This window comes from Nyctereutes procyonoides, unplaced genomic scaffold (genome assembly GCF_905146905.1).
Source record: "Nyctereutes procyonoides isolate TBG_1078 unplaced genomic scaffold, NYPRO_anot_genome, whole genome shotgun sequence".
Lineage (NCBI taxonomy): Eukaryota > Metazoa > Chordata > Mammalia > Carnivora > Canidae > Nyctereutes > Nyctereutes procyonoides.
Window position 1 is genome coordinate 6864777 of NW_026575140.1, and position 26337 is coordinate 6891113.

Here is a 26337-nt window from a genome sequence, read left to right on the forward strand (position 1 = left end):
TTCAATCTTAGCACGTCCCTGATGAAAACCCTCAGGGTACTCCAGTACCCTCAGGACAAAATCTCCACTCTTGGGTCAGCACTGGCTAGGCGCTACACCTGACTGGACCCCTGAACCTGGAGCTTCCCCAGTTCATTATTCCCACTGTCCTACAACCATACCATGCCTGTTACCTTTTGCCTGTGTGGGCCTCTTTCCAGGAATGCCCTTCCTTAACCTTGACCTCACCAGCCCCCTTTCTTTGATCCCTAGCACACAGAAGGTACTCAGCCAATACTTACTGGATTGAATTAAAGATGGACAGTCCTCCATCTCTATTTTTACCAAAGCCCTCTACCTCAATTTTCACCAAAGGTTTGCTCAGGGAAGGAGTGGGGAAAATAAAGCAGATCATTACTGAGAGGACTGGGGAGAACTGCCTTGGGGGCCAGGAGAGCTAGGCATGGGGAAGAGAATATTGATGGGATTGGGATTGACTAAGCCCCCAACCCCAGGGGGAGGCAGGGAAGCCTGTCTAAGCCAGTTAAGACAGTGGCCATCCTGTCTTCTGGGGGCTCAGCAACCAGCCCAAAAAACAAAGGGAGAGGGCAACAAACCTATCCTCATTGAGAGGAGGGAACATGATTCTTTAAGCTGAGAAGGGGCATGGCTTTTCTAGAGGGAAGATGAAGCAATGATAAGGATGGAGTCACCATCCCATGAACCCCATCCTAAGGAGCTACTATTAGATATGACTGGTCATTCCTGGAATCTATGTAGTAGACATTCTCCAGGGTGCAGGAGATAAAAGATGCCATGGCAGGGGGCTAAAGGGGGTGGGAGCTGTCCTCTTCTTGCTAAGGGTAAGGAGCACCATTCCAGGACTGATGAGGAATGGGTGGCTTGTCTCCCGTGGGCAGCAGTGGGAGCTGCCAACTCTCAAGGCAAAAGGGACAGAGAGGCCATCCCAAGAGGCCACTGGGAACAAAATCTGTTTTCTTTCTCCGGCCAATGGCGGCAGAGTGGTCCTGTTCCAGGCTAAGGAAAAAGAGCAAACATCCCATAGGGTGAAGGACTCATTACTATTGGCCGAGGGAGTAGGGAGCAGGCCTGTCCTCCGTGAAGTAATTCAGCGACTGTGTTCAGAGTTGATGGGGGGCGGGGAATCGGTTTCCCACTGCCAGGGGGAGGGGACCGCCGCCTTTCGGCCCAGAGGGAATGGAGTGATCACCCCAAGGGGTCAAAGAGAATAAAATCGGTTACCCTTCGGGGACGAGGGGATGGAACGGACATATTCCACAACTGAGGGGGAGGGGCGGCCATCTCTAGAGAAGGGAGTAGGCAGAGACACTGTCCTCGCTGAGGTGACAGGGCAGCCACCTCGTGGGGCCGATGGAGGAGAGGACGGTTCCCCCAAGCTAAGGGGATGGGGTGGCCCAAAGGCGGGGCCGTTACCCATAGCCTGCAGGTCCTGGGATCTGTCGGGCAGGTCGTTCCCGCCAGGCAGGCGGAGCCGGGCGAGCTGACAGCCCCTCCCCACAGCCCGGGACCCCGAGGGCGGAGCCTGTCCCAAGCTAGGCCTGAGGGCCGCCTCCTCTCACCTCCAGGGGCAGCGACTCCGCCATCGCATCCCTGCCGCCTCCGCCCCCGTGCAAGGCTTTCTGGGAAGTGTAGTCCTACGGACTGAGGGAGGGGGGAGGGCCTTGGGAAGGAAGCGGACGGTCCCCACTTCCGTCACTGTTGTGACGATTTGGGTCTGCACCGGAAGTGCCTTTGCTGTCGATGTGGTACCTACTGACCGCGGTTTCGGTCGCTCTCCCCCGTTTTCCTCGCTGGCTGTTTGCGTCGCGCTATGGCGGTAAGGAGGGCGGGGAGGGCGGGGTTCGCTACGGCAGAGGATTCCCGGGCCCGGGAGACTGAAAACAAAGGAGAGACATCGAGGGAAGCGGGTCTGCCAGAGGGGGGCGCCCTGCAGCGGCCAGATGGCACTAGAGCTAGCGGGGGAATAGAGCGGCGCACCGCCATACCAGAAGAGCTGCGGGAGGGGAGTGGGCGTCAGTGCCAGACCGTACCAGGCCGGGCCGCAGGTCTTAGGGGTGTTGCACAAATGGTGTCAGCCCTAAGCAGTATGGACTAGAGGAGGGTGGACATCCCAAGGACTGTGCTAGAATTGGGCGCCATGGGGACCTGGCTTAAGTGCAGGTGTAATTGTGTACCTGACCAGGCTGGTGGGGAGGGTGAGGAGGACCCTGGCTGAGGAGGGCTCTGATAGCATTTTACCATCCCTCTGCAGCCCAAGGGCAAAGTGGGCACCAGAGGGAAGAAGCAGATATTTGAAGAGAACAGAGAGACTCTGAAGTTCTATCTGCGGATCATACTGGGGGCCAATGTAAGTGCCTACCTCCTTCTGTGCCCACCCGAGATCCCAGAGTCAGCTCTGGTGTGTGTTGGGTGTCCCGGGTAGAGGGGGGTATATGACAGCCATGTGTAGTTTTCCAGAAGAAAACTACAATTAAAATGAAAGGAGAATGAATCCTGGCACAAATAAATTGCGGAGTAGTCAAACCCAAACCAAACGAAAAACGAAATGAGAGTTTGAGGCTCAAATGGACTTGAACCCATCCTTTCCTGGGCTGACATATCAGAGGGGGGGTCTGGGTACTCAGAACTTAGGGAACAGTTCCTTTCCCCCCCACCAACCCTATGAGTAACAACCTCTTTCCGAAGCCTGGCCTAACTCTTGGTCAGAGTCCAGGAAGGCCCATGGTTTAGGGCAGCTTTTGATCCCAGCCTGATCATGTATCTGCTTACAGGCCATTTACTGTCTTGTGACCTTGGTGTTCTTCTATTCATCTGCCTCATTTTGGGCCTGGGTAAGTGTCCCCCAGCCTGGGAAGTGGATAAGCAGATAGGATTACTGGCTGGCCTGTGATACCATTCTTATTCTGCAGATGGCCTTGGGCTTTAGTCTGGCAGTATATGGGGCCAGCTACCACTCTATGAGCTCGATGGCACGGGCAGCCTTTTCTGAGGATGGGGCCCTGATGGATGGTGGAATGGACCTCAACATGGAGCAGGGCATGGCAGAGTGAGTGTCCCCCGCTGCCAGCCCAGGTGAGCGGCCCCCGGGCTGGGGTCTTGGGGCCCAGATAGCCCAAGACCCACAACTGCCCACAACTTGAAGAGGATAGAAGAACTGGGGCCCATCTACTATTTTTGGGCCTTGCAGCCTCCCTTCTGTCCACAGGCACCTTAAGGATGTGATCCTACTGACAGCCATCGTGCAGGTGCTCAGCTGCTTCTCCCTCTACATCTGGTCCTTCTGGCTTCTGGTGCGTGGGTTGTAGGCTCCCAAGAAGGGGCTGGAGCATCTAACCCTTCTCTTCTTTCATTTCCTGCACCTGGCTTCAAGTTACCTTTTCTTTCCTAGGCTCCGGGCCGGGCCCTTTACCTCCTCTGGGTGAATGTGCTGGGCCCGTGGTTCACAGCAGACAGTGGCACCCCAGCACCAGAGCACAATGAGAAACGGCAGCGCCGACAGGAGCGGCGGCAGATGAAGCGGTTATAGCCATCAACGTTTTGGCCACAGGCTGCATGGCCCCCATGCCAGGAGCAAGGAGGGCCTAGTCCAAGGCCCAAAAGCAGTCTAAGGTATAGGATTGTTGAATAAATGGCTCAGAATGTGGCTAATCGCTGTGTGGGTGATAATGAAGGGACAGGTAGGAAGAGCCAGTCCTTTGGTATTAGCTTCATGCTACAGACTGAGTGTGGTGTGTACTTCGAAAGAAGAAAAAGGCTCTTGGGTAGGCTAGGAAAACTTTATTATACTCCATGTATTCAGGGAGCTCATACAAGTACGTGTACACACACAGTCACACACACAGACACACACTTGCACACAGGCATGCACAGCTAATACTGTTGAGGGCACTGTCCACTGGGCACAGAGTGGCTCGGGTTGAGAAGAGGCCCCAAATTCTGCTGATCCCTCCTCACTCTCTAGTGTCTTGCACTGCAGGCTGGGGCCCAGATAGGTGTCCTGGAGGCAGTACCTTCACACCTCCAGGCCAGGACCTTTGCTCAGTCCCAGTGCCTGCACCAGGTCCTCTCCGAGCCCACTCTTCAATGTCCGTCTCACTGCAGGGACAGAGCAGGATTAGAGGAGGTTGATGGGGTTAAGATAGGTAGTGGGTGTTTGAGGAAGTACTCACAAGACTTGCGGTTGCCACGAGAACGCTTGCGTTCCCGAGCAGCTAAGGCACGAGGACTGCTCTTGGTCACTGACTGCACCAGCAGGTCCATGATCTCATCTGAAGTGTCACTGGGTAAACCAGAGCCTGGGGGTTCTTCTGGGGGTGCAGTGGACGGCCCCACTGCTGTAGGCATGACTGGAGAGCTGCTCTGGACCATGCCTAAGGGAGGCCAGATAGGGAATTCAGGTCAAGGCAGTCCCAAAGTTCATTGCCCTCACTGGCCACAGGTCCCACCTCTGCTGCGGCGGCTGTGTGTGGCATCCTCTGGCTTGCTGGTCAGCAGACTCTTCATGCTGGCGTGACTGTCGGCATCACCCCGTCCCGGCCCACTGCCCACAGCCACCGGGACAGATGGGTTGCTGGGGGCTTCCCCAGCCACACCTGAGAACTTCTCTGTCTGCAGAGAAGAGAAGGGTGACTTGGGAGCAGGGAAAGGAAACCATGGGGGTGGCAGTCCAAACCTGGAAGGGTACCCACCTCAGTAATCATGCGGCCCCGGGTCTTATTGCGCTCACGGTACGTGGCCCGCTTCTGCTGCTGCTGCAGCACCCGTTCCCGGCAAGTCCGGTACTCCAGTGCAAACTCACGCAGTGTGTGGCAGAACTGCATGATGCGTACCTCACGGGCTGCCGGGGCTGTGTACCCCAGGTACAACAGGAAGGCATGGAACCTAGGCAGGTTGGGGTAGGGAGGGATGGTGAGTCCTGCTTGGGCTTTGAGGGATGGCGGCGGTGGTCCCGCCTCTCTGGCCCATGTCCCCACCTGTTGCAGACACGGCGGTGCACTACCCGCAGCATGGCAACACGGCGGCCACAGTGGGCCAAGAAGTGGGTGAGGCGGGCACGCAGGGCTGGAGCCAGTTCATGCTTGGCCAAGCTCCGTAGGCTCTCCTCTGCTGCCCGGCTCCGACGCTCCAGCTGCCCCAGGTTCTCAGTCAGCTGCTCAAAGTCCACCTGGAAAAGCAGGGGGTACACATGCTGTCCCCCCACAGGAAGGCACCACCTGAGGCTGCCTCAGGCCAGCCAGCTTGGGCCCTAGGGACCCAGATAGCGAAGACCTGCTTCCTGCCCTCCAAAAAACTCATGGTCTTAATGCAGGAGACAGACAAGTCCATTTAATTTAATGGGGAACAGAGAAGCTTTCTTGGGGGAAGTGGTGGTTAAACGGAGACCCAAAGACAGTAAATAGAGGCCAATAGAGGAAAGCAGTGTTTCTGGCCAAGGACACAGCCCACGCCAACACCTCTAGCTGAGCACACTCTGGCACAACAGCCCAAACAGGGAGGAAAAGCCAACCCCAGGAAGCAGCACTCCCTCATTTCTGTGACTGGTCTTAGTCAAGCCTCTGGCTGGTGCTAACCTTGGCACAGCGGGTCAGGGCAGGGATTTCTGAGTAGAGGTCAGAGGAATCAGGCCGGGTCTGGAGCACCAAGGAGCAGAGATGGTGCAGCAGTGACTGTCGGCGCACTGTGTCCTTCACCTCTGACACCTTCTCTAGGTAGCTCAGCTCAAAGCCGCTGCTCTGAAAGGACATCAACTGAGCCTGGGCTCGGCTGACCCCAGAGCCCTGGGCTCCAGCCCTCGTATGCTCCCCCTCACCTGGGAACCATTGAGGAAGTTGCCTACAGCCAGCAGGGTGGCCAGGATGCAGCGGAAGGTGGCATTTTGTATCAGCTGTTCCATGCCAACTTTCAGATCAAATAGTGGCTCTGCGATTTCCTGGAGTGGAATATGAGGGACTCACACTACCTGGTCCTCATGCTCACCTTCCCCACTTCCTGCCCCACCTCATCATCCAAGTACCCGCTCCATGCTGTCATAGTCCAGCTTGAAGGCCCAGAGTTGTAGGCGGGCGGCCAGGCCCCCAATGGAGGCAAGGGTCATCAGGAAATTCTCAGCTGGGCCCAGGGGTATGTCAGGATTGGCCAGCTGGGCCTCCTCAATCTTCTGCCGCTCCTCCTCCGTGGGCATCATAGTCAGCAGTTTCTGAGGATGCAGTCACCACCCCACATAATCCCCTCAGTGCTGGCCTGAGGCTTCAGGCACTGGTTTCAACTCATCCCTAGATCATCTGAGGAATCCCCAGGACCTGGGGACTGCTCTGTAGAGATACCAAACCCATGCCCACCATTGGAAGGACAGGAAATGCCCACTGACCAAAGGAGAGGGCCAGACCTCCCACCTCCCTCCCACACCCCAGCTGGTTTCCCCACCTCAATGCCATCCTTGCTGACAGCAAACTCATCAAAGTTGAGCAGGGCAGCCTTAATGACATGCACAGGCGGCAGGGTGGTTAGACCAATGTTGATGGCATTGCTGCGCTTGGGGTCCAGCACCGTGGTCATTGTCCGGCGGCCCTCACCAGCTTTCTTTAAGGTTGAGGGGAAGGGTATTAAGAGATTGGGAAAGGGACAAGCTGAGGCAACAATCTAAGAGGGCACTCTTAAAGCCCCCTTCTAAATGGCCAAATGAGGTCATCCCACAACCAGAGCTCTGGGATCTATAAGGCCTTGTGATGAGCTTAGATTCTATTAGGGCTCTGCCAGTATCTTATTGAGAGACCTCAGAGAAGACTCAGTGCCTTTCTTTGCCTCAGTTCCCCCATGTGGGAAATAAGTGGTAGTTCAGAGCCTTAAGCTCCTATTCCCTCTTGTCTCCACTGGGGTTACACAGCAGATGAGGGTGGGTTTACCTTGGAAGGCAGCACGTCCTTGGCGCGGGACTCAAACAGATGTTCCAGCCGGGCTGTGTCCACTGACACAGGTTCCAGTGAGGCCCACAGGGTGGGGCAGGGCCCAAAGCGGCTCCCAGAGCTTCCATGGCCTCCAGCCAGTTTTAGCTCCCGCCAGAAGAGTTTTACTGTCTTCCTCTTGGTGGGGAGGGGTAGGCCATCAGGTGCTGAGGGAGAAAGGGGGGCGGCTGGAGGTGGAGGTGGTGGGAGTGAGCCTTTGATGGGTGGGGGAGGTGGGGGTGGAGGAGGCGGGGCGCCTCCAGAGAGCGCAGGCAGTGGAGGTGGTGGGGGTGGGATCCCTTTCACAGCCTCCACAGCCTCCACATTCAGTATGTCCTCGTCTTCATCCTCCCCCAGATCTGAGAAGTCCAGGTCTCCAATGCAGAGCTTGGGTACACGAAACTCCCAAATGGGCTCAGCCTTGGGGCTTGGCGGGGCCAGTGGCATTTTGGGCTCTGGCTCAAGGCTCCGCTGGGCCCGGAGCAGACCTCGTGGGGCAGGGCTCTCAGGTGTTCTGGGTGCAGGGCCGGGTTCTGGGGAGCTCCATAGTTCCCGGGTATCTAGAAGAGAGAAGCAGCTGTCAGCCTCACACCCTCTGTGTACCGACAGGGCAATGCGAGAAGACTCTGCCCCCCACCACTCACCTACGTGTCCATCAGCCTCATCGGGCATGGCTCCAGCCAATGTTTCTGCCCGGCCCTGGGCCAGTGCAGCCTGCTTCTCTGTTTCTGCTGCTGCCACATTCTCCAGGAACCGGGCTCTGGAGGGAGGCACTTGTCAGTGAGGGTGTCCGACACACGCCAGCCCAGGGTGGTATACATGCCTTGCTGGGCCCCGGGCGCTGCTTCAGATTGCAGGCACACACAAACACACGGGGAACAGTCCATGCACTGAGCAGACCCAGGACTTAGCCCCCAAGACCAGGCCCTGTTCAGTCCTCCATATCTGGGGAAGGTCACAGCCAACCCAGCATCCCCAGGTCAACAGAAGGGGAGAAGTTCTACTTAACATCTAACTTGCAACCTTGCTGCTGTTCATGTTCAGTGTCTTGATTCTAGACAAGGACCGTTAGAGCAGGGGAAGGGAAGGGATGGGGTCCGAGTGGGCACAACGGGCTGTCCCATGCCTGGCAGCTTCTGAGGGCTATGACCCAGGCTGAGAAAAGGGCCTGGTAAATAAGAGGCATTAACTTAAGGATTCCATGTTTTCCTGACTAAGCTACCACAACAGGCACTTGGTTTATGTTGAAATAATGCAGGTGACTCAGTGTATCTTTTTCAGCCCCTCCAGGCTCTGTTGGCCCTCAGTCCCGGCCCTTTCTTCAGTCCTAGGTTGCTCCTCTACCCCCACACCACACAGCACCCTGGATCCTCCCCTGCCATATTCCTGGGCTCCAGATTGGGAGTCCATGTCCTCTTTTCTGGTTGAAGCTGTCAAGGGTTCACTATTGAAGCACAGGGATCACTATGACCCCAATGAACTTCTCTACCCCTTGGGTAACGGGAGGCATAGGTCTCTGGGAGAGGATGGACCTGAGAGGTCCCCAGCTCTGGCTGTATAAGGCACATGGAACCCCCGCTGGGGGAAGCAACGCTGAAGCCCTGAGCACATGGCAGGCCTGGCAGGCTGGCCTCTGTACTTACTGCAGCCTGGCCTGCTCAGTAGGGGACTGAGGGACAGGTGGGCTCTCAGGGGCCCTGGGTGGGGGACGAGAGGAAGAGATGGTAACTGTGGTGCCTGCTCCACTCCAGTTGCTTGTACCCACACAGAGCTGGGCAGGAATGGCAGGGGTTCCTTCCCAGCCCGAGTGGGAAGAGGAGGCATGGAGAAGGCAGGACATGAAACTAGAAATGGAGGGGAGAGACTGACATGAAGCAGGACAGGGTGCAGTAAGAGACAAAGGTAGAGCAGAACAAGAGAGCCAGGAGGTAGCGACAGAACAAAGGGGACGAGGGGAGAGATGACAAAGGGGCAAGGACAGGCGGAATGCCAGAAAGATGAAGACAAGCAGCAAGAGGAAGAGGTCCAGTCAGAGCCGAACCCCAGCCCCCAGCAGTCACTTACCAAACAGGAGCAGTTTGGTGAAGTCTGGAAAGAAAGAGAAAGCACGCGTTTGGGCAGAGGAGTTTGGGCAGAGGAGGCCGAAGGGCCTGTGGAGGGCTCAGAGTGGAGGGACAGCTGGAGAAAGGATGCTAGGGGCAGGCTCTATTTCCCTACTTACTTGTAGATGCTCCTCTCGCTGGTACTGTCAGCTGGGGGCCCCACGGAGATGGCAGGAAAGAGGTTCACTGAGGTACGGAGGCCAGAAGCAGGGTCCAAGGGGCTGGGAGCCTGGCCGCTGGACAGGGCAGGGCCAGTGGAGTAGGTGGAGATGACAGTTGAGACAGGGTCTGTGGGGCTGGAGGTGAGGCCTATTGGTGAGGCGGGGCCTGCAGGGCTGGAGGCGGAGTCTGTTAACTCACAAGGCCACGGCAGGGGGATCCACCCCTCCACATGCCAAGGCGAGTTCTCTCTTACCCAGGCTCCTGGGAGCGCACAGGGCCGCCCCCGCCTTCTAGAGACCTGCGGCTCCTCTTGCCCTCCTCTGAAGAGGGCTTTCTGCGTTCCCGCCGCCCACCTACAGCGGCTTCCTCGATGTCTCCATCCTCCAACCGCAGGGCACTCTAGCAGAGATGGACCCAGATGTGAGCCGCATCAACGCACATAGGTAGGGTGGGGTGCTGGGGAACTGTGCCTCCTCCTTCTCTTCCAGCCGAGGCCAGATGGCCTAGCTCACCTCATAGAGCACAAGCTGTGTACGCAGGTCGAAGTCAGTGCCTGAGGTGCCCAAGAGGCGCTGGACCAGAGCCTCCATGCCCTGTTGCTCCAGTGCATCTGTCACATCATAGAAGGAGTCCTGGTCCGGGAGTGCTGCTAGGGTCTAGAGGGTGGGGATGGGAGGGCAAGACTAAGGCTGATGGAGTCTAGAAGTTAGGAGCCCCAGGGGTCCAGAATTAGCATCTGGTCCCCCCCCCACACACCTTGTTGATGAGGGTGACTGTGTACACCAACAACTCAGGATCAGCACCATTCTTCTCCTCCAGGATGGATACCAGATTGGCCCAAGGAAGAGAGCCTGACACACAGAAAGGGGAGCAATCATGCAGGGATATACAGGAGAGAGGGCTCTGAGTGGTGGGGGAGGAAAGGACAGCCTCTCACCTGTGGAGCTGGCCACAGAGTTGACAGCTTGGATAAACAGCGGCGCATTGTTCTCAGAGTATTCCACAAACACCAGCAGCAGCTTCAGGGCTGTCTTCACCACCAAGCGGGACTGGGGGGGTGGGGGGTATCACCACATAAGTGTAGTGGGGTTTGGGCCAGACTTGTGCCAGCTCCTGGTGCAGAGGCTAAGGACTTCTGGGACTGGACCCAGAGAGGAGAGTCTAGGCAGAAAGACCCTGGCCCCAGGCCCAGGTGCTGGAGTGACTTCTAGGCTTAGAGGAGCCTCAGACTCTCCATTCCAGCCCACTTTGAAGAAAAGGAGACTGAGGATCAGAAAGAGGCAGTGGAAAAAGGGTACATGGCTGTGTGGAGGGCCACTTACCATGCTGGCACACAGCGTGTACAGCCACTGCACAGTCTCACTGTGGGCCACCACCCCCAGCATCCCATCCACAAAAAGCATCAGCTGACCTAGTGCTGGGGACACAGAGACAAGAAGAGGTCAATAAGCAGTCGCTGAAGGCAAGGGTCATGGGGGAGGGATGGGGCTAACCTCGGAGGATGTAGCTCTGGTAGTTGTGATCGGCAGCAGCACCCACACGGATCAGGCAACTCAGCCCCTCTGAGTGCACAAATTCAGGTACCAGGTCCTTGTCCTCCTGGGGGCACCATGGGGGAGTTTAAGCAGGGTTCAGGCTGGATGCCCACCCCCAGCCCACTTCTGGGCCTCACCTGGAAGATCTGCTTTAGTGAGAAGAGGGAGCGGCGGAGCTCAGGGCCACTGGAGCCATACAACTTTTCTGTAAGGGGTACGTGGGCGTGGAAACCTCATGCACAGACATTCTCCTCTACTGGGACACAATCCCCCACCAAAGAATATTCTAGTACTCTTGAACCCCCAACCTCCTCCACTCCCTGACTCTGGGCAACCCCCATCACGGTTTAGCTGCAGCATCAGCCCTGGCCCTGGAAGGAGAGGTCAGGATAGGAATGGGGAGGGGCCACACATCCTGTCTCCCATGTGCTTTGTCCACTGTTCTGCACAAGCCTGAAAGAAACTGAGCCAACAGGGCTGGGAGGGGATTCCTGGACTCTAATGCTCTCATATACTCACCCAAGATGGCATTGACCCTCACGGAGAGTTGAGTACGCAGGATGATCGTAGGCTTCCGCCCTTTGCTAGAATCAAGCAGCCTAGTCAGCAGTTTCCAGGCCATTTCTCAAGGTCCCTGCCCCCATACCAGGGCAGATAAAGACCACCCCACATGCCAACCCTGGCCCAACTCCTTCCTTCCCAAGATGGTTTATGCAAACATAGGTATCTCAAGTATGTGGGGCAGCGCCACCCCCCCCTTACATCCCAGGCATCAGGTAACACTGGCCACGCCTTGGGATTCCCCTGGCACAGTCCCCTGGGATGGCAGGAGGTGACCCACAGCCCAGGCTAGATAGATCAGGTGTCTTGGCTGCTGACACCTGAGCCAGCTCCTGGTGGAAGGAAAGGTGGGGGCCAGCCTTGCTTTCCCGGTCCCATCACCTCTGACCTGATCTCTTCATAGAAGCCCTCCAGCATCTCCCGCTGCTCTTCCAGAGACAGCTCAGGGTCCAGGTAGTATCCAGAAGGAGACACTTGTAGGGCACAGTCCTCCAGCTAGGGGCAAAGGGAACAGCTGTCAGGGCTGGGAAAGAGCAGCCGGGGTATGTATGGAGACCCCATGACCTCCTCTCAGAGAGCGGGCAGATGGCTGAACATAGGGTGTGCACTGCAGCCACACGTTCCTTCATGAACCATTTCTCACAGACCTACTATGTGCAATGCCCATCCACCTCAGGTGCCAAGCTTTTTTGACCTTTGTACATGCTGGGTCTTCTGGCTAACACTTATCCATTCTATAGGTTTTAGATCAGGTTACGCTTTTTTGGAATGCTCTCCTGGACAACGCTAGCCACATCATTTCCTTCCATGTGTGAGGCCTTCCACACAGCATTATAATATCCTAGACACTAGTCTTCTTCCCCACAAACCATGAGTTCTCTAGGTTCAGGGACCGTGTCTGTCTTGCCCCATACTATATTTGCAGAGCCTAGCACAGTATTTGGCTCACAGTGAGTGCACACTAAACATTGTTGAAGTAACGAACATGAATAAGGAAGGGGCATAGAGAGAAGATGGGAGGAAGTTCTTGCCTTTGAGGAAGTTCACAGCCCTGGGGGTGATAAACTGCATTCACAAAGCATTCAAGCCCAGGAAGAAAGTGTTAGGAATACTGGTGCAAACCCAGCTGGGAGGGGTGTATGTGTGTGGCATGTCTCCCTGAATGGAGATGGTGAGGAGCCATAGGCTCCTCCATAGGCTGGTGTAATCCATAGGCTGTCAGTCCCTCTGGGCTTCAGGGTCCTTGTCCTGCCCCAAGTGAGCTGGAACTCAGAGGCCTCCAAGGGGCCTATTAAAAACTAGGTTTTAGGGATGCCTGGATGGCTCAGTGGCTGAGTGTCTGCCTTCGGCCCAGGGCGTAATCCTGGAGTCCTGGGATCGAGTCCTACGTCAGGCTCCCTGCATGGAACCTGCTTCTCCCTCTGCCTGTGTCTCTGCCTCTCTCTGTGTGTCTCTCATGAATAAATAAATAAAAATCTTTAAAATAAAAAATAAAAACTAGTTTTTAGGGTCTGACTCAGCCAGTCTACATTGGGTCCCTGAAACCTGCATTCATTGTACAAGGCATGCGTTCTATCCACGTGTCTGCTTCCCACATATCTCCACCACGCCCCCAGCTTGGCTCCCCTCCACCACCACAAGGCATGACACTGGGCTTGAGAGTACCTGTAGAGAGGCCTAGTGAAGTGACTCCAGAGAGTGTGAGGGCAGCACTGTGCCTCTCCCAGACACCTCCCCCATAGCACAGAGCCAGTATGTAGGGCTCAGCAAGGTCCCTTGAATTGAGTGGTCCTGCTCCTTGAGGTACCATGGCCCAGGGAGAGCCCACCTCTGGAGAAACCCGGTGTTCTCTGGCTTCCATCTTACTGGGAAAGTCAATCCGATCATTTGTCCTGCTGTTCTGTCAGCCCTGCCCTGCGCTGGGCCCAGTCCAAGGGCTTCCAGCTGCTGTTGGTTCCCTGGGGGGGGAAGGGAGTCCAACTCCTGCCCCTACCCATTTCTGCTTAGCACCCCTGCTCATGCCTGAGAGCCTGACCCAGCTCCTTCCTGGCAGTTCAGCCTTGAGGCCCGTGGGTGACACCCCCCCCCAACCCCCTGCCCCGCCTTGCCTGGGACATGGGACATAGGACAAACACTCCAGCCTGTTCTCTGTCCCACTTCCTGCCTGGCTGCCTGCCCTCCCTTGGGCGCCTAGGGCGGGCCGGCCTCTCTCCCCTTGCTGGGAGCAGAGTCATCTTCCCCAGGCCCTACAGGGAGCGGGCCTGAGACGGGGCAGCAAGGCCCCAGGGCTAGGGTACTTTGTTTTGGGCCAGCTCTGCTGAGGGCAGCCCCACATTCCTCCAGATCCCCTGCCCACATGGTGACTCAGCAGCCTGCCCAGCCCACCCCCTTCCAGGCACAGCTGCATCTCCTTCCACCTTGGGCTAGAGGATTCTGGGGACCCTAGAGAAAACATATCCCACACACCCTGCCCTAGCCCCAGAGCAACAAATCCCTTCAGGGACCCTCTGAATCACACATATATAGAAGAGCTCACTCATTTAAACATTCATGAACAAGGCTGGTTTTAGGTGAAGACATAGCAGGGATGGAGATACTGCTTCTGCTTTTCCTGCCTTCCAGCTCAGCTGGGGAAGCAGGCCAGCTTGCCTGAGAAAAAGGCCACAAATAAATGTAGAAGCACAACTGCCATGAGTGCTAAGAAAGGAGAGGGGTGGAGTGCGGTAAAGGTAAACACTGGAGGGGTGATCACCTTATACTTGGTCTGACTTCCACACCCAGGTTCACGGAGCAATCTATACATATATATGCTTTGCTGGAGCACAGGTCCAAGAAGTACACCAACAGCTCGGACCCAGCAGGCTCTCTTACCCTCCTGCAAGTACATGTGGCATGTGCCAATCCCAAGCGAGCAGAGAATGGTCCTCTCCTTCCAGAATGCCTGCATGTATTTGGGGTAAGATCCTGAAGGCCAAGTGCTCCATCACCCAGCTTCCTCAGATGAGGAGAGTTAACCCCTTTCCCTCTATGGTGGCAGCAGTGGCCTCCCTTCAGCCACTTCACTTGCCTTATCCTGCCAGGGCCCCATTTTGGGGAAGAAGTCCTGAGGTAACAGCTCAAAGCCTCCAGGATGGTACCCCCCCACCCCCCAACCCAGCTGCCTAGTCCTGGGTGGAGATGGGGAGCGGTGGGCTAAGGTAGCAAAGAACAGAGACTTCCTGCCAGCTGGGTAGTGCTTGTCCCTCACACCCGTGGCCCCTTCCTTGGGTCACCCTTGTGATAGCCAAACCTCTGGGGCTTGTTTCTCACACCCTGGGGCTGGGCCAGGCCAGAGTAAGCCTGAACCCTTGTGTCTGCTGACAGTCCTTAGGGTCAGCACAGGGCCAGTGTGGGCTCACATCCTTGATTGCCTCCTGGTTCTTGTCTTCCACGCTTCTCTGTGTCTGTCTTGGAGTGAGGTCCTCTCCATTCTTCCCAGGCCCAGCCCCTCCCTTCAGCATCCAGCCTACTTTTTCCTCTTAGTTCTCTAGGCTCAGGCTTTTCTGATCGTCTAAGCCAACTCATTTCATATGGCTCTAAATTCAGGGCCAAACTTAGGGGACCATGGTGTCTACTCTCTAATATTTTTGATAACTACAAATCAGGTGAGAATGAGTACACCAGGGAGAGGGAAAGAAGATGGAAAAGAGGGTATAACTATATGCTGAAAGACTGCTGCTTTAGGATATAATTTTGCTAGCTGCTTTTTTTCTTCTGCTTTCCTATAAACATGAGACTCTTGGGGTGCCTGGCTGGCTTACTTGGAGGAACATGCAACCCCATTGATCTTGGGGTTGTGAGTTTGAGCCCCATGTTGGGTGTAGAGATTACTTGAACAAACAAACTTTAAACATACGACCCTTCTTCTCCTATTATCTTGGGTTTCTTTTTTTTCTTTTAAGATTTTATTTACTTTCATGAGGGACACAGAGAGAGGCAGAGACAGGAGAAGTGGGCTCCATGCAAGGAGCCTGATATGGGACTCGATCCCAGGACTCCGGGATCACACCCTGAGCTGAAGGCAGATGCTCAACCTCTGAGCCACCCAGGCGTCCCTATTTTGGGTTTCCAACTAGACCATGACTTCCTGGATGAGACACTATGGGTGGATCTTGAGGAGGGAAACCTATATTAGTTATGCCTCTTCTGTGTCACATACCAGGTTGCCTAGTTTGATTCTCCTGCTAATCTTTTTTTTTAAGTTTTATTCATGTAAGTAATCTCTATGCCCAAAGTGGGGCTCAAACCCATGACCCTGAGATAAAGAGTCGAATGCTCTACCAACTGAGCCAGCCAGATGTCCCTTTCCTGACAATCGTTTTACAGATGAGGAAACCAAGGCTTAGAAACTCCATGAATATGCCCCAGGCTGCAGAACCAGTAATGGAACTGGGGCTAACTGACCTAGATCTTGGGTGAATGGACTGTGGAAGTGCTCCAGGGAACCCCTGAAGGGGAGGTGGAGGGAGAGCTGGAGCCTGTAGTGTTGCTAAGGGCTGAAGACCACCCTTCAGCTTTCCAGACTCTGCAAATACCTCAAACTGGTTCTCCCAGTTGTAGCAAGAGAACACAAATGAACACATACACATTATACATGCTAGGGTAACAGTGCCTACATCTGCAAGGACCTAGGTCCTAGGGTCCCTCACGAGGCTGCATCTCAGGTTCCCTAGCCCACAATGACCAGATAATTGGACATGGTGGCCCAGGGAAAGCTGGGAGAAGGCTATGACTCACGCCCACATCCCAATCTTCTCATTTCCCTAAAAGACCTCCATGTCAGGGGAATAAAGGGCTCAGTTCATCACCAGATCACCCCATCTTACCCTTAAGACTACTCTGAGACCCCTCCAGTTGGTCCCTGTCCCAGCAAGTCAGGTTCACCCATTAGCCCCCTTGCCACAACTGCTCCTGAGCAGTAAACTGAGGCTGGAGTAGAGAGGGTGCAAGGTCAGGAAACATTCCAGGAGAGTGCCACCCCTGTCCTCCTCTATCTTTAGCCACAGTTGGGGAAACAGTTACTGGTGACAAATTTCTAGGGCTATCCCTGCTGCTAGAAGTAGGAGGCTACTCCTGGCTTTGCATCAGGGTCAGAGCAGCACTCAGGTCTCTCTGCCCAGAGCCCAGGGAGAAGTCAGTGCTATTTCAGATGTGGCAGAACCTTTAGGTGTCAGAAAGGGGCTCCTGAGGCACTGCCCAGAAGAGCAAAAGGTAGCAGAGCTCTGGATAAAGAAGTGAAATGCAGGGTCAGAGGGCCAGGTTCTCCCCTGGGTAGGAGCAGATCCCTGGGTTGGGAGAGGCTCGTGCACAGAGGGAAGACAGATTCTCCTCTATTTCCCTGGGGACACCAGGCATGGCCCAAGGCATTTCCAGGACCCTTCCCAACCCCCCTTACCCCTCCCACTCCCACCCAAGGCCAGGAGATGAGTCAGAGGCTGTGGCAAGGAGCTTCCTCCTAGACTGGGAGGAAATGAGCAAGGCCTTCTCAGATCTGAAAGCTCTAAACGGTTTAAAAAGGAAGCCCCCAGGGGAACTCTAGTGGCTAGGCCCAGTCCAATGGGGTGTGTGGGGTGGAGCCCCAGAGAGAAAGTGGGTTGGGCCTTTGTACATTCCCAGGGAGGGAGCAGGGTCCGTAGAGATGTTGAAGGTCAGTGCCCAGAGTAGGAGGGCAGATGTCATCATTTGACTGTGTCCTGTTCCTCTTGGACAAATGCACTGAGGATAAAGTATTGAGTAGAGATCCCCTCCCTCTTATTTCTGCTCTAGGCCTGGGGTGGGAATGTCTGGGTTTCTGGGCTACCTCTCCCCTCTACCTTTCTGGGCTATGTAGGCAGGCTTGAGTCATGTCTATGCCCCTGGGGCATGTACTTATAGGACTAGGGGAGGAACCAGCTGTTGACATTTCCTGCAAGGAGAGCCCTGCTCCCCCTCTCTCAGCCCTCTGATGTCCCTGCCCCTACCCTATTCTCAGCCCTTCTTCCTCCAGCCTTCTATTCTGGGGCTGTGGTCACAGTTTATATTTGGGATGAGCACAACACAGTGTCTGACCATTGCTGGCAGAGTTGCCAGCCCCAGGGAATCCTGGCTACAGACACAGTGGTAACTCAGTGGCCACCAGCATATCCTGCCTGTGGGGGATATGGTAGTCCTCAGGTACACCAAGTGGGAGATCCTGAAGGTGGGGAGATAGGAATGTCTGGGTTTGGGAACACTTAACAAATTCTCCATCTGAGTTCTGTAGTGTCCTTAGCTAAGAAGTAGAGAACAGAGCAGAACACCTTGTGCAGCAGGGAGATGGGTCCCCAAATGCGGGGAAGAAGCAACAGATGGTTCTTTCCTGTCGCTGACCTCCCATATCTGCCCCTAATTGGGAAGAGGGCTGTTAAGGCTAAATCCTGTCCAGGGTGCGCAGTAGGAGGAATACTATGTTTTCTGTAATGCTCCAGGCTTATTTCAGCACTGGGAGTTCCAGGAGCCTGAAGGCAGGAACCTAGCCTCAGTTCAACCACCCTCTCTCTCCAGCGCCCATCCTGAATTGAAGGTGGCCTGGGGCTGGACGTGGCTTCTTCCTGGCCCACCTCAGTTTGTCTCTTTGAACAGGGCAGGACAAAAGGGGCTCCATCAGCACCCTAAGGTGGGCAGCGTGCTGCAACCTTCAAGCCGTGGCCTTGAAGCCGGGGCTCTGCCCGGACACGCGCCACTCCCCCGGCCAATAATCTCACCAACTCTCCCGCCCGCGCTCGGAGGCGGGGCCGGCCCAAAGAGTGAGGAATGCAGGCTGGGGGCCCGGCGCCCGGGTCACATTCCAGGGGAGACCCCGGGCCTGGGGGGCAAGTTTGCGCAACTCGCCCCCCAGCTAAGGCTGGGAGCAGGGGAGGGCAACCCCCCCAAGGCTCTCTCCTTTTCCTCACCACTCGGTGCGTACTGGCTAACGGGGAACCTTGGGAAGTGGTAGTGCGCCTCCCAGAGTCCTGGTCCGGAAACCCAGCGCGCCGGAAAGGGCTGCCTGCAGGGGGCTGAGCGCAGGGAGCCAGAGGGGAGGTAGGGCCAACCATCTGGAAAAGGGCCTCTTGCAGCACAGTGCACGAGTAGGCTCCCGGACGCAGGCAAACTAGGGCAGGCTGGCGGTTTAAAATTAGCCCGGCCCGCCCCCTCCCTTCTCTAGTCGTGGGCCGGCGGCAGAGGGAGTACGGGATGGTGGGGGCGGTGACTCAAAGGGCTTTTCCACCAGTGCAACCACCGGCTCTCGGCGTGTTCCCGGCCGGGCCGCTCCCCGGGGACTCGCTTCACCCCGAGAAGTGTCTCCTCCACTGGCACTCCCAAGCCGGGCCCCCACCTACAGGGGCAACCCTCCATCGGGCAGGACCCAATCCAGTCTCCAGAAACCGCTGGGAGCTTTGGCCGCCCGCCCTGGCCCGCCCTGGGTCCGCCCCTCCTCCTGGTCCCGCCCCACCTCACCTGAAGCAGGTGGAAGCTGGTCTCGCCCCAGCTCCAACTCCTAGTCCGCTACCACCCAAACTTCTATCCCCACCGTATCCAGATCGGTTACCCAGGCAGCCAGGCAGCGAGTGGACCCCGAACATCTCCCCAGGTGGGTCTCACTTCGAGGGGGCAGCCAGGCAAGTTCCCATCTCCCTTCTTCAGCTTCCCTCAACTTGAGAGGCGTCCCGCGAAAGTGAGGCAGCGTGGACGTTAGGTCTCTAGCCCAAGGCTTTCCCGCAGGAGCGCCCTGCCCTCACTTCAGCCTCTCCCCGAGGGGTACCTCCCAAAGGCTTTCACGGCGCCATGAACCTTAGCCCTCAATCTTTCTCCAGGGCCCCTCACCTTCAGCGGCGCCGCCAGCAGGCGGTGCAGCGCGGGTATCTGCGCACCCAGGGGCAGCGCCCCGTCCAGGCTGCAGGTGGGGGCCCGGCGCGGCTCCGGGAAGTTGGCACAGGAGAAGGGGTCGGTGTCCTCCAAGTACTGCACCCGCACGGTCACCACTGATACCGGGTCCCCGTCTCCGCGGTCTTCCTCGCCCGCCATGGTTTGTCACTGGCTCGTGCCGCGCGCCTCCGGGAGAGTCGCGGCGTCGCCGCGGCGTCTATTCAACTAGCTCCACTGTCTGGGCCGGGTCGGACCGGACGCAGCTTGAGGAGGGGCGGAGCCAGGCGGGAGGCGGGGCCGAGGAGGGGGTGGAGCCAAGAGCAGTCCTGAACGCGCCGGGGGCGGGGGCTGCCGGGGGCGGGGCTTGCCGCCAGCCACTCAGAGGGCGCGATCGGGATCCCGTTAGTTCACTGGCTGTGCCGGCGGGAAAACCCGAGCTCGCGCCCCGCCTTCAAGAGCGTGCCCACCGGCCGGGGAGCTTTCTTTTGGGCTTGGGGGTGGTGAGGCTGCGTTCTCGTTGAGGGGTTATTCGGGCAGGTAGGGTGGAAATTTCTTCAGATAGTGGACGGCCAGGTCTCCCTGAGTTTAGGGACGAGATGGTCCTGATTCCTTCAGGTTGAAGGATGAAGTGGACGTGATTCCGTCATTTGGAAAAAGCAGGGAAATGAATCCCTCGTAGTTTGGAGCAAGAAGTGAAAATCGGTTCCACTCAGTGTGAAGGAAGAAGTGGGATCATTTCCCTTTAGTTGGGGTAAGAAGAGAGACGGGTGCCCCTCAGCTCTGGGAAAATGATGTGATGACTCAGTTTGAGTGGGGAGAGGTAGAACATGTTTCTCTCAGCCCCTCAGCTTGAATGAAAAATGGATACAGTCTTCCTCAGTTTGGGGCGAGATAAGCAGAATGCCCTTCAGGTTGAGGGGAAAAGGTGAGCGGATCCCTATTATTTTACTTTATTTATGATAGGCACACGGTGAGAGCGAGAGGCAGAGACACAGGCAGAGGGAGAAGCAGGCTCCACGCACCGGAAGCCCGATGTGGGATTCGATCCCGGGTCCCCAGGATCGCGCCCTGGGCCAAAGGCAGGCGCTAAACCGCTGCGCCACCCAGGGATCCCTCCCTATTAGTTTAAAGGGAATCGATAGGCTGGGTTTTCTCATAGTTGAGGGAAGGAAGATAACGTTCCCTTCCATTTTCATGGAAAAGGGGAGGAGATATCCCGTAGTTTGACGCAGAGGGAGGCCGGGCGCTCTTCGGCTTGGGAGTTAAAGTGGAATAGCTTCCTTATCAGCCTCGAATGACCTGGGCCCAGTCTGGGCCTTGGAGTTTCTGGGGACGTTGAGGACAGCCTTGTCCTTTCAGGGAGCGCTCAGTGCGCGTGCGCAGCGCTGGTCTGGGCGGGGGCCCGAAGGGGGTCCTAGGCTCGGGAGGGCGGCGGCGCACTGCCCCCTGCCGTCGGCACGGGAGAGCGTCGGGGCCCGCGCCTTCAGTGCCAGCCGCCGGCTCCCGGCCGCGGGTCTGTCCTAGCCGAAGACAAGATGCGCGCCTCCCGCTCGGCCCCCGGCCCCCACAGGCCCCCTCCCCTCCCGGGGCGGGCTACTGCCTCCGGCGGGTGGGACGCGGCCGCGCCTCCGGAGGGCTGCGGCTGCTCCCAGCTCTGAAACCCGGGTAGGGGAGCTTTGGGGAAGGTTTGGGGGAGCGGACTCGAAGGAATCGGTTTCGGGACTTGGAGAGCTGCCCTGGAGGGTTTCCAGAGCTCAGACTGGTTTAGAGGGGGAGGAGCAGGGGTCCAGAGTCCGGACGCCCGGGGCACGGTCTCGGAGTCCGGACCTGGCTTGGGGGTTTCGGAGCCGGGATTGGGGGGAGCGGGTCCCACGTGCTTGTGACGCGGGGGCGGCCGGTAGGCGCGGCGGCGACGCGGGGCCGGCGGCCGTGCGGTGCCGGGAGGGCGACTAGGCAGGCGGCAGGATGCTGCGCGCCGCGCTACCGCTGCTCGGGCTGCCCCTGGCGGGGGCGGCCGCCACCGAAGAGCCCACCCGGGAGCCGGGGTCGCCCGGCGAGCCTCCCCCTGGGCTGGCGCTCTTCCGCTGGCAGTGGCACGAGGTGGAGGCGCCCTACCTGGTAGCCCTGTGGATCCTGGTGGCCAGCCTGGCCAAAATCGGTGAGTGCGTGTGTGCCATCGCCAGGCCGGCGGCCGGCGGCCGGCAGCGGACCCGCCCCCAACCCCTAGTCCCCAGATCTGGGCCGGCTTCTTGCACAGGGCCGGGACCCAGGTTCCGATTCCACAAATCCGGGCTCTCGCAGAGTTCCTGCGCCCTCTCTCCCTTCCCCCTTCCGCAGGGGAGGCCTGAGGATTGGCCTTCTCTGAGGGCTGCCCCAGCTCTTTCTAGCCTCATCCCTAGACTCCTTTGCCCTCTTGCTCCCCTCTTCCCTTTGCTGTAAGCCCTTAAGCCCTTCCGTCTGGCCTCTTCACCAATCTCCAGGCTCCTAGAAACCTCTGTCAGTGACAGGGATGTGTGGGGGAATTGTAGGGATAGTGTTCTCCAGCAAAGCCAGGCATCCTGGACCTGAGGAAGCAGTCTTCCCAGGAGATCACATACAAGTAGTGTCCACTCTCTTGGGATACTAGACCACCACTTTTCCTCTAGTCCCCCTCTGCTCTCCTAGAGGTACACCATTCTTTAGGTGTGCTTAACAGGACCCCCACCATAATTCAGGTCTACATTTCTTTACATTTCAGGGTTAAGAAACATCCTCCATTTATTAGGGCCTTCCTTACTATATGCTGCCTACACTAGGTGCTTTCATACATCTGACCTCCTTCAGTCTGCGCAACATTGAAGGTTGTGTTTCACATTCCTTATCTTGAATAGAGCTGCTTTCCCTGCCTCTGCCCCTTCCTCCCCACTTCTGAGCAGCCAGTGGTCCCTCCTCCCACCAGAGACCCTCCTCCCTCTCCCTGTTGTTCAGGCTCTGCTGTGGGGGTGACTAATTATAGCTGAGCGTTGCTACTCACTCCCCAGCTATGCTGGCACAGCCTGTACTCCAGTCTCACCAATACAGTCTTTATGTAGCAATCACACAGCCTAGAATTTGCCCCTCTACTCCCCCAGGGACTTTGCTGGGGTGGAGAGGGGGGTGCTGCTGGGCAGAACAGAACTTTCCACTCTGCTCTGACAGCCCATTAATAATGGAAAATGGGGCCTGAATGCTTTTACGGAGTCTAGTTCTGCCTAAGGACAGGCTTTGGTGGTGGGTTTTGGATTGCAGTGCTAGGGTTGATGCATGCTCTGGAAGTGAGGATGCAATGGAGTCCCTGAAGGAGAGGAGAGGGGAACCAAAGATAGGGATGAATGTGGGCAAATCTATAACTGAATTTACCTTAGGGCCTGCCAGCAATGAGAGCAAGGGATAGGAGCCCAGATTTGGGGGCCAAGAATTGGGTTTGCTGAGGAGTCTTAGGAGTTGCAGGAAAGTTATCTATGTAGGGTTTATATAGCAACAACTGTAGTTTCCCCCATAAATTATAGTGTGTTGCCTAGCTTGGATATCTTCTCCTCTGGAGGTAGAAGAAGAGAGCCTCTTCATTAGCCACACACACACACACACACACACACACACACACACACACATCCTCACAGAGAATGGAAGAGATCAGTAGGATGCTCAGGGATACCTTCCCTCAGCTTTATTGCTAGGAGGTTCTTTCTCCCTTTTATTCCACAAATATTTAGGTAGATCCCACTGTGTGCCAGGAACTGCTCTAAGCCCTTTGGGGACAGCTTCCAAAGGGCACTATGTTGGCATGGGGGTCTCACATAGGCTAACATGGAGGCCACTTCCACTACCTGCCACTCCAGGTATGGGGAGAGGTATTTACTCAGGATTTTAGGGCCCAGGGGAAAGCCAAAAGAGTTTATTTTAGTGGGCAAAGTAGAGTTGCAATAACACCAGAAACCCATTTCATACTTCCCCTTCTTTTCCTGGAGACAGGTCTGCATTATTTCCCCCCAGAGTCATTTTTTTAATGATTTTTAAATTTTTAAGTAATTTCTATATACAACTTGAACTCACAACCCTGAGATCAAGAGTTGCATGCTCCACTGACTGAGCCAGCCAGGCATCCCTTCCCCAGAATCATTTTTAATTAACATTTGTTGAGAACCTACTATATATCTGATATTCTGCTAGACACATTCACACTATATCATTTTATCCTCCTCCTGTGTGAAAGGTATTTTTCCCATATTACAGGAGAAGAAATTGAAGTTCAGGTAAATTAAATAAGTTGTCTGAGATCACACAATTAGAAACTGATGGAGCCAGAAGAACTGGAGATCTTCTTACTGCTAAACCCAATGTTTTTTAAACTATCGTGTTATTAATTGAGCCTATATAATGAAAAACATATTGGGCTAGGAGGTCCCCAGTGCTGCTAGGAGGTATAATATACATTTTGGTCTAGTTAGGGAGGCAGGACACAATATATTAGGTAAGAGTGCTTACAATAAATCCCTGGGTTAAGTGCTATTGAGTAGATTGTTTTACTTAAACCTCACAACAATTCTATGTTATGAGATCATTACTGTTTTTATTCCTAATTTGCTGATGAGAAAACTGAAAGTCAGAGAGGTGAAGTTATGTACTCTGAGGTCACAGAACTAGTAAATAGAGGACCCAGTGTTCAAACCCAGGCAGCCTGACTCTAGAGGCCATGATTTTTTTTTTTGAGGCCCTGATTTTAATAGCTATAAAAATATACTAACATTTGCTGGGGCTCAAATCATAGCTATGAATAAAGGAGATCAGAGAAAGGAGAGGTGAGGGGTGAGGATGAGAGTAGAGATGAGCGGGCATTTCCAGAAATGGAAAGAGCAAGCAAGCCTAAGGTTACCATGAGGGAAGCACCAAGAGACAGACAACTTTACCTGCAGTAGAAGGTTTGTAGCCATGCAGGTTGGAGATTCTAGCAGTCTGCTTCTCTTTTCTCCTTCCTTGGTCCCAGAGTCAGGGGTTCCTGACATTGGATAACCTTCTAAGACAGGGAGGTTATAGGCCTGTGTGTGTGTGTGTGTGTGTGTGTGTGTGTGTGACCATTAAGCTGATACATCCTGCCCTCTTCTTGCATTGTAGTGTTTCACTTGTCTCGGAAGGTGACATCGCTGGTCCCTGAGAGCTGCCTGCTGATTTTGCTGGGACTGGTGCTTGGAGGCATTGTCTTGGCTGTGGCCAAGAAAGCTGAGTACCAGCTGGAGCCAGGCACATTCTTCCTCTTCCTACTGCCTCCTATTGTGCTGGACTCAGGCTATTTCATGCCTAGCCGACTGTTCTTTGACAATTTGGGTGCCATCCTCACCTATGCCGTGGTGGGCACACTCTGGAATGCCTTCACAACAGGTGCTGCCCTCTGGGGTCTGCAGCAGGCTGGATTTGTGGGTAAGTGACCCTAGGACCTGAGCTGGCAGAAGGAGGCTTTGCCAGATTCATCACCTAACTCTCTTCTCCAGCTCTGGAGATCCCATATTGGCAAGAACCATGCCCTGAGAGCTCTGTCTTGGGTCCCTCCCACCTGGAGTGCAAGGCAACACTCCAGATGGGCCTTCAGCCTTCACTTAGGTCTCTGCCAGTTGAGTCTGGGTTTCTGCAGTATGACAGCTGAGCAGAGGCCTGGCTCCCAGCTGTGTGTGGGCTGCCGAGGCTGGAAAGTCTGCATTACTACTCTGTTGCCTCCTGCCCTCTGTTACCACACTGCCACTTGCCAGCCTTGCTCCCCTGAGGCACACAATTCACTGTTCTGTGAGGATCAATCATCCTGGCTCTCCCCAGGCCACATCAGGGTAGTTTACTATTACTACTATAATTTTAAAATTAATATTTATTTTTTAACTTTTTAAAAAGATTTTATTTTTAAGCAATCTCTATACTCAACATGGGGTTCGAACCCACAACCCCAAGATCAAGAGTCGCATACTTCATTCACTGAGCCAACCAGGCGCCCCCTTAAGTTTTTTTTTAAAGATTCATTCATTTATTTGAGATAGATTGCTCATGTGTGCATGCATGAGCTGTGTGTGGCGGGGGGGTGGGCAGAGGGAGAAGAGAATCAAGCACACTCCTAGCTGAGCACGGAGCCCTAGGTGGGTCTGGGTCTCAAGACCCTGAGATCAGGATCTGAGATAAAACCAAGAGTCAGATGCCCAACCAACTGCCACCCAGAGCCCCCTAAATTTTTTAAAAAGTAATCTCTACACCCAACATGGAGCTTGAATTCATGACCTCAAGGTCAAGAGTTATATGCTCTTTTGATTGAGCCAGCCAGCAGTCCCTGTTATTATTATTGAATAATCCGTATTACAAATCCACAGAATGCAATACATTACACTAATGGGTGTTCTCTCTTTACTTATCTCATGGACTCTTTTTAACAATTCTGTTGGCGTATTATTTGTCCTACTTAGTAGATGAGGAAATAGAGACCCTTAAAATTGTTTGATAAAAGGTCCAAGGTTAGTAGGAGAGGTCTGTTTTACTGGGGCTCTTTGCCCTCAGGCTGCCTTTTCCACTCCCTTCTTCCTCGTTACCTGTACCCAAATCCATTCAACTCTGAATGTTGATAATTCAGACTTCCTCCAAGGTTCAAGGGGAGGTTTGCTATTTCTACTTGTGGACTCCAACCTGGTTTTCCAAATGGGTGAGTGAACACTTTGGGGCAGAAAAGGAAGGGAGGACATCAGACAATAATAATAATAACAACAATAATAAGTAATATCTATTAGGTGCTTACTATGTATGAGGTTCTGGCTAAATAAAGAACTTTTTGAAGTAAATACTGTTGTTATTCCCAATATATACATGAGGAAACTGAGGGCCACAGAAATTCTGTTTTGTTCAAGTTCTCCGCATGGTGGGTGCTTTTTCTACCATACGTAGCCCTCATAGATGGACGGCCCCTCCCTCTCCTGCTGAGAATTGTGTCACATCCCTGAGGCTGAGAACCAGAGGCATGGAAGAAAGCACTCTCTTGTTCTTCTCCCTAATAAAGCCAGTCAGCAGCCAGTTTCCACCTACTGGTGGTTCTTATTACTGTAGTTGCAACTTTTATTCTCAGCGCCA

General features: G+C 55.1%; 3 protein-coding genes across 7 annotated transcripts in view; 2 read left to right on the top strand and 1 right to left on the bottom strand.

Annotated features, from left to right (window-relative positions):
- The first annotated feature begins 1727 nt into the window (after positions 1-1727).
- TMEM208 (transmembrane protein 208) lies at positions 1728-3669 on the top strand. The gene is made up of 6 exons (XM_055305377.1): positions 1728-1837; positions 2273-2368; positions 2793-2852; positions 2931-3067; positions 3227-3311; positions 3410-3669. The coding sequence occupies exons 1-6, from the start codon at positions 1832-1834 to the stop codon at positions 3545-3547; spliced, it is 522 nt and encodes a 173-aa protein (XP_055161352.1). The 5' UTR covers positions 1728-1831; the 3' UTR covers positions 3548-3669.
- Positions 3670-3783: 114 nt separating this feature from the next.
- FHOD1 (formin homology 2 domain containing 1) lies at positions 3784-19464 on the bottom strand. Of its 3 annotated transcripts, none has more exons than XM_055305370.1 (24): positions 19186-19464; positions 11711-11817; positions 11281-11345; positions 10899-10966; positions 10720-10825; positions 10549-10643; positions 10164-10275; positions 9983-10077; positions 9739-9882; positions 9480-9625; positions 9184-9360; positions 9027-9050; positions 8606-8659; positions 7607-7722; positions 6924-7522; positions 6445-6600; positions 6035-6217; positions 5831-5950; positions 5592-5753; positions 4995-5185; positions 4710-4902; positions 4467-4629; positions 4191-4391; positions 3784-4116 (listed from the first exon to the last, which is right to left on the bottom strand). In XM_055305370.1, the coding sequence occupies exons 1-24, from the start codon at positions 19384-19386 to the stop codon at positions 4034-4036; spliced, it is 3561 nt and encodes a 1186-aa protein (XP_055161345.1). In that variant the 5' UTR covers positions 19387-19464; the 3' UTR covers positions 3784-4033. The 3 variants fall into 3 exon arrangements, with proteins under 3 accessions (XP_055161345.1, XP_055161344.1, XP_055161346.1); XM_055305369.1 differs by having other exon boundaries at positions 9184-9399; XM_055305371.1 differs by lacking the exons at positions 8606-8659; positions 9027-9050 and having other exon boundaries at positions 9184-9399.
- SLC9A5 (solute carrier family 9 member A5) overlaps positions 9554-26337 on the top strand; it is a 31830-nt gene continuing 15046 nt past the window's right edge. Inside the window, exons 1-2 of one of the 3 annotated variants that reach the window (XM_055305375.1) lie at positions 9554-9669; positions 24358-24660. In XM_055305375.1, coding sequence (XP_055161350.1) covers positions 24537-24660 — 124 coding nt within the window. In that variant the 5' untranslated portion in view covers positions 9554-9669; positions 24358-24536. Of the gene's footprint in view, positions 9670-14149; positions 14279-21146; positions 21386-24357; positions 24661-26337 lie in introns of those variants that run through there. The other 2 variants (XM_055305374.1, XM_055305373.1) reach the window with 2 other exon arrangements.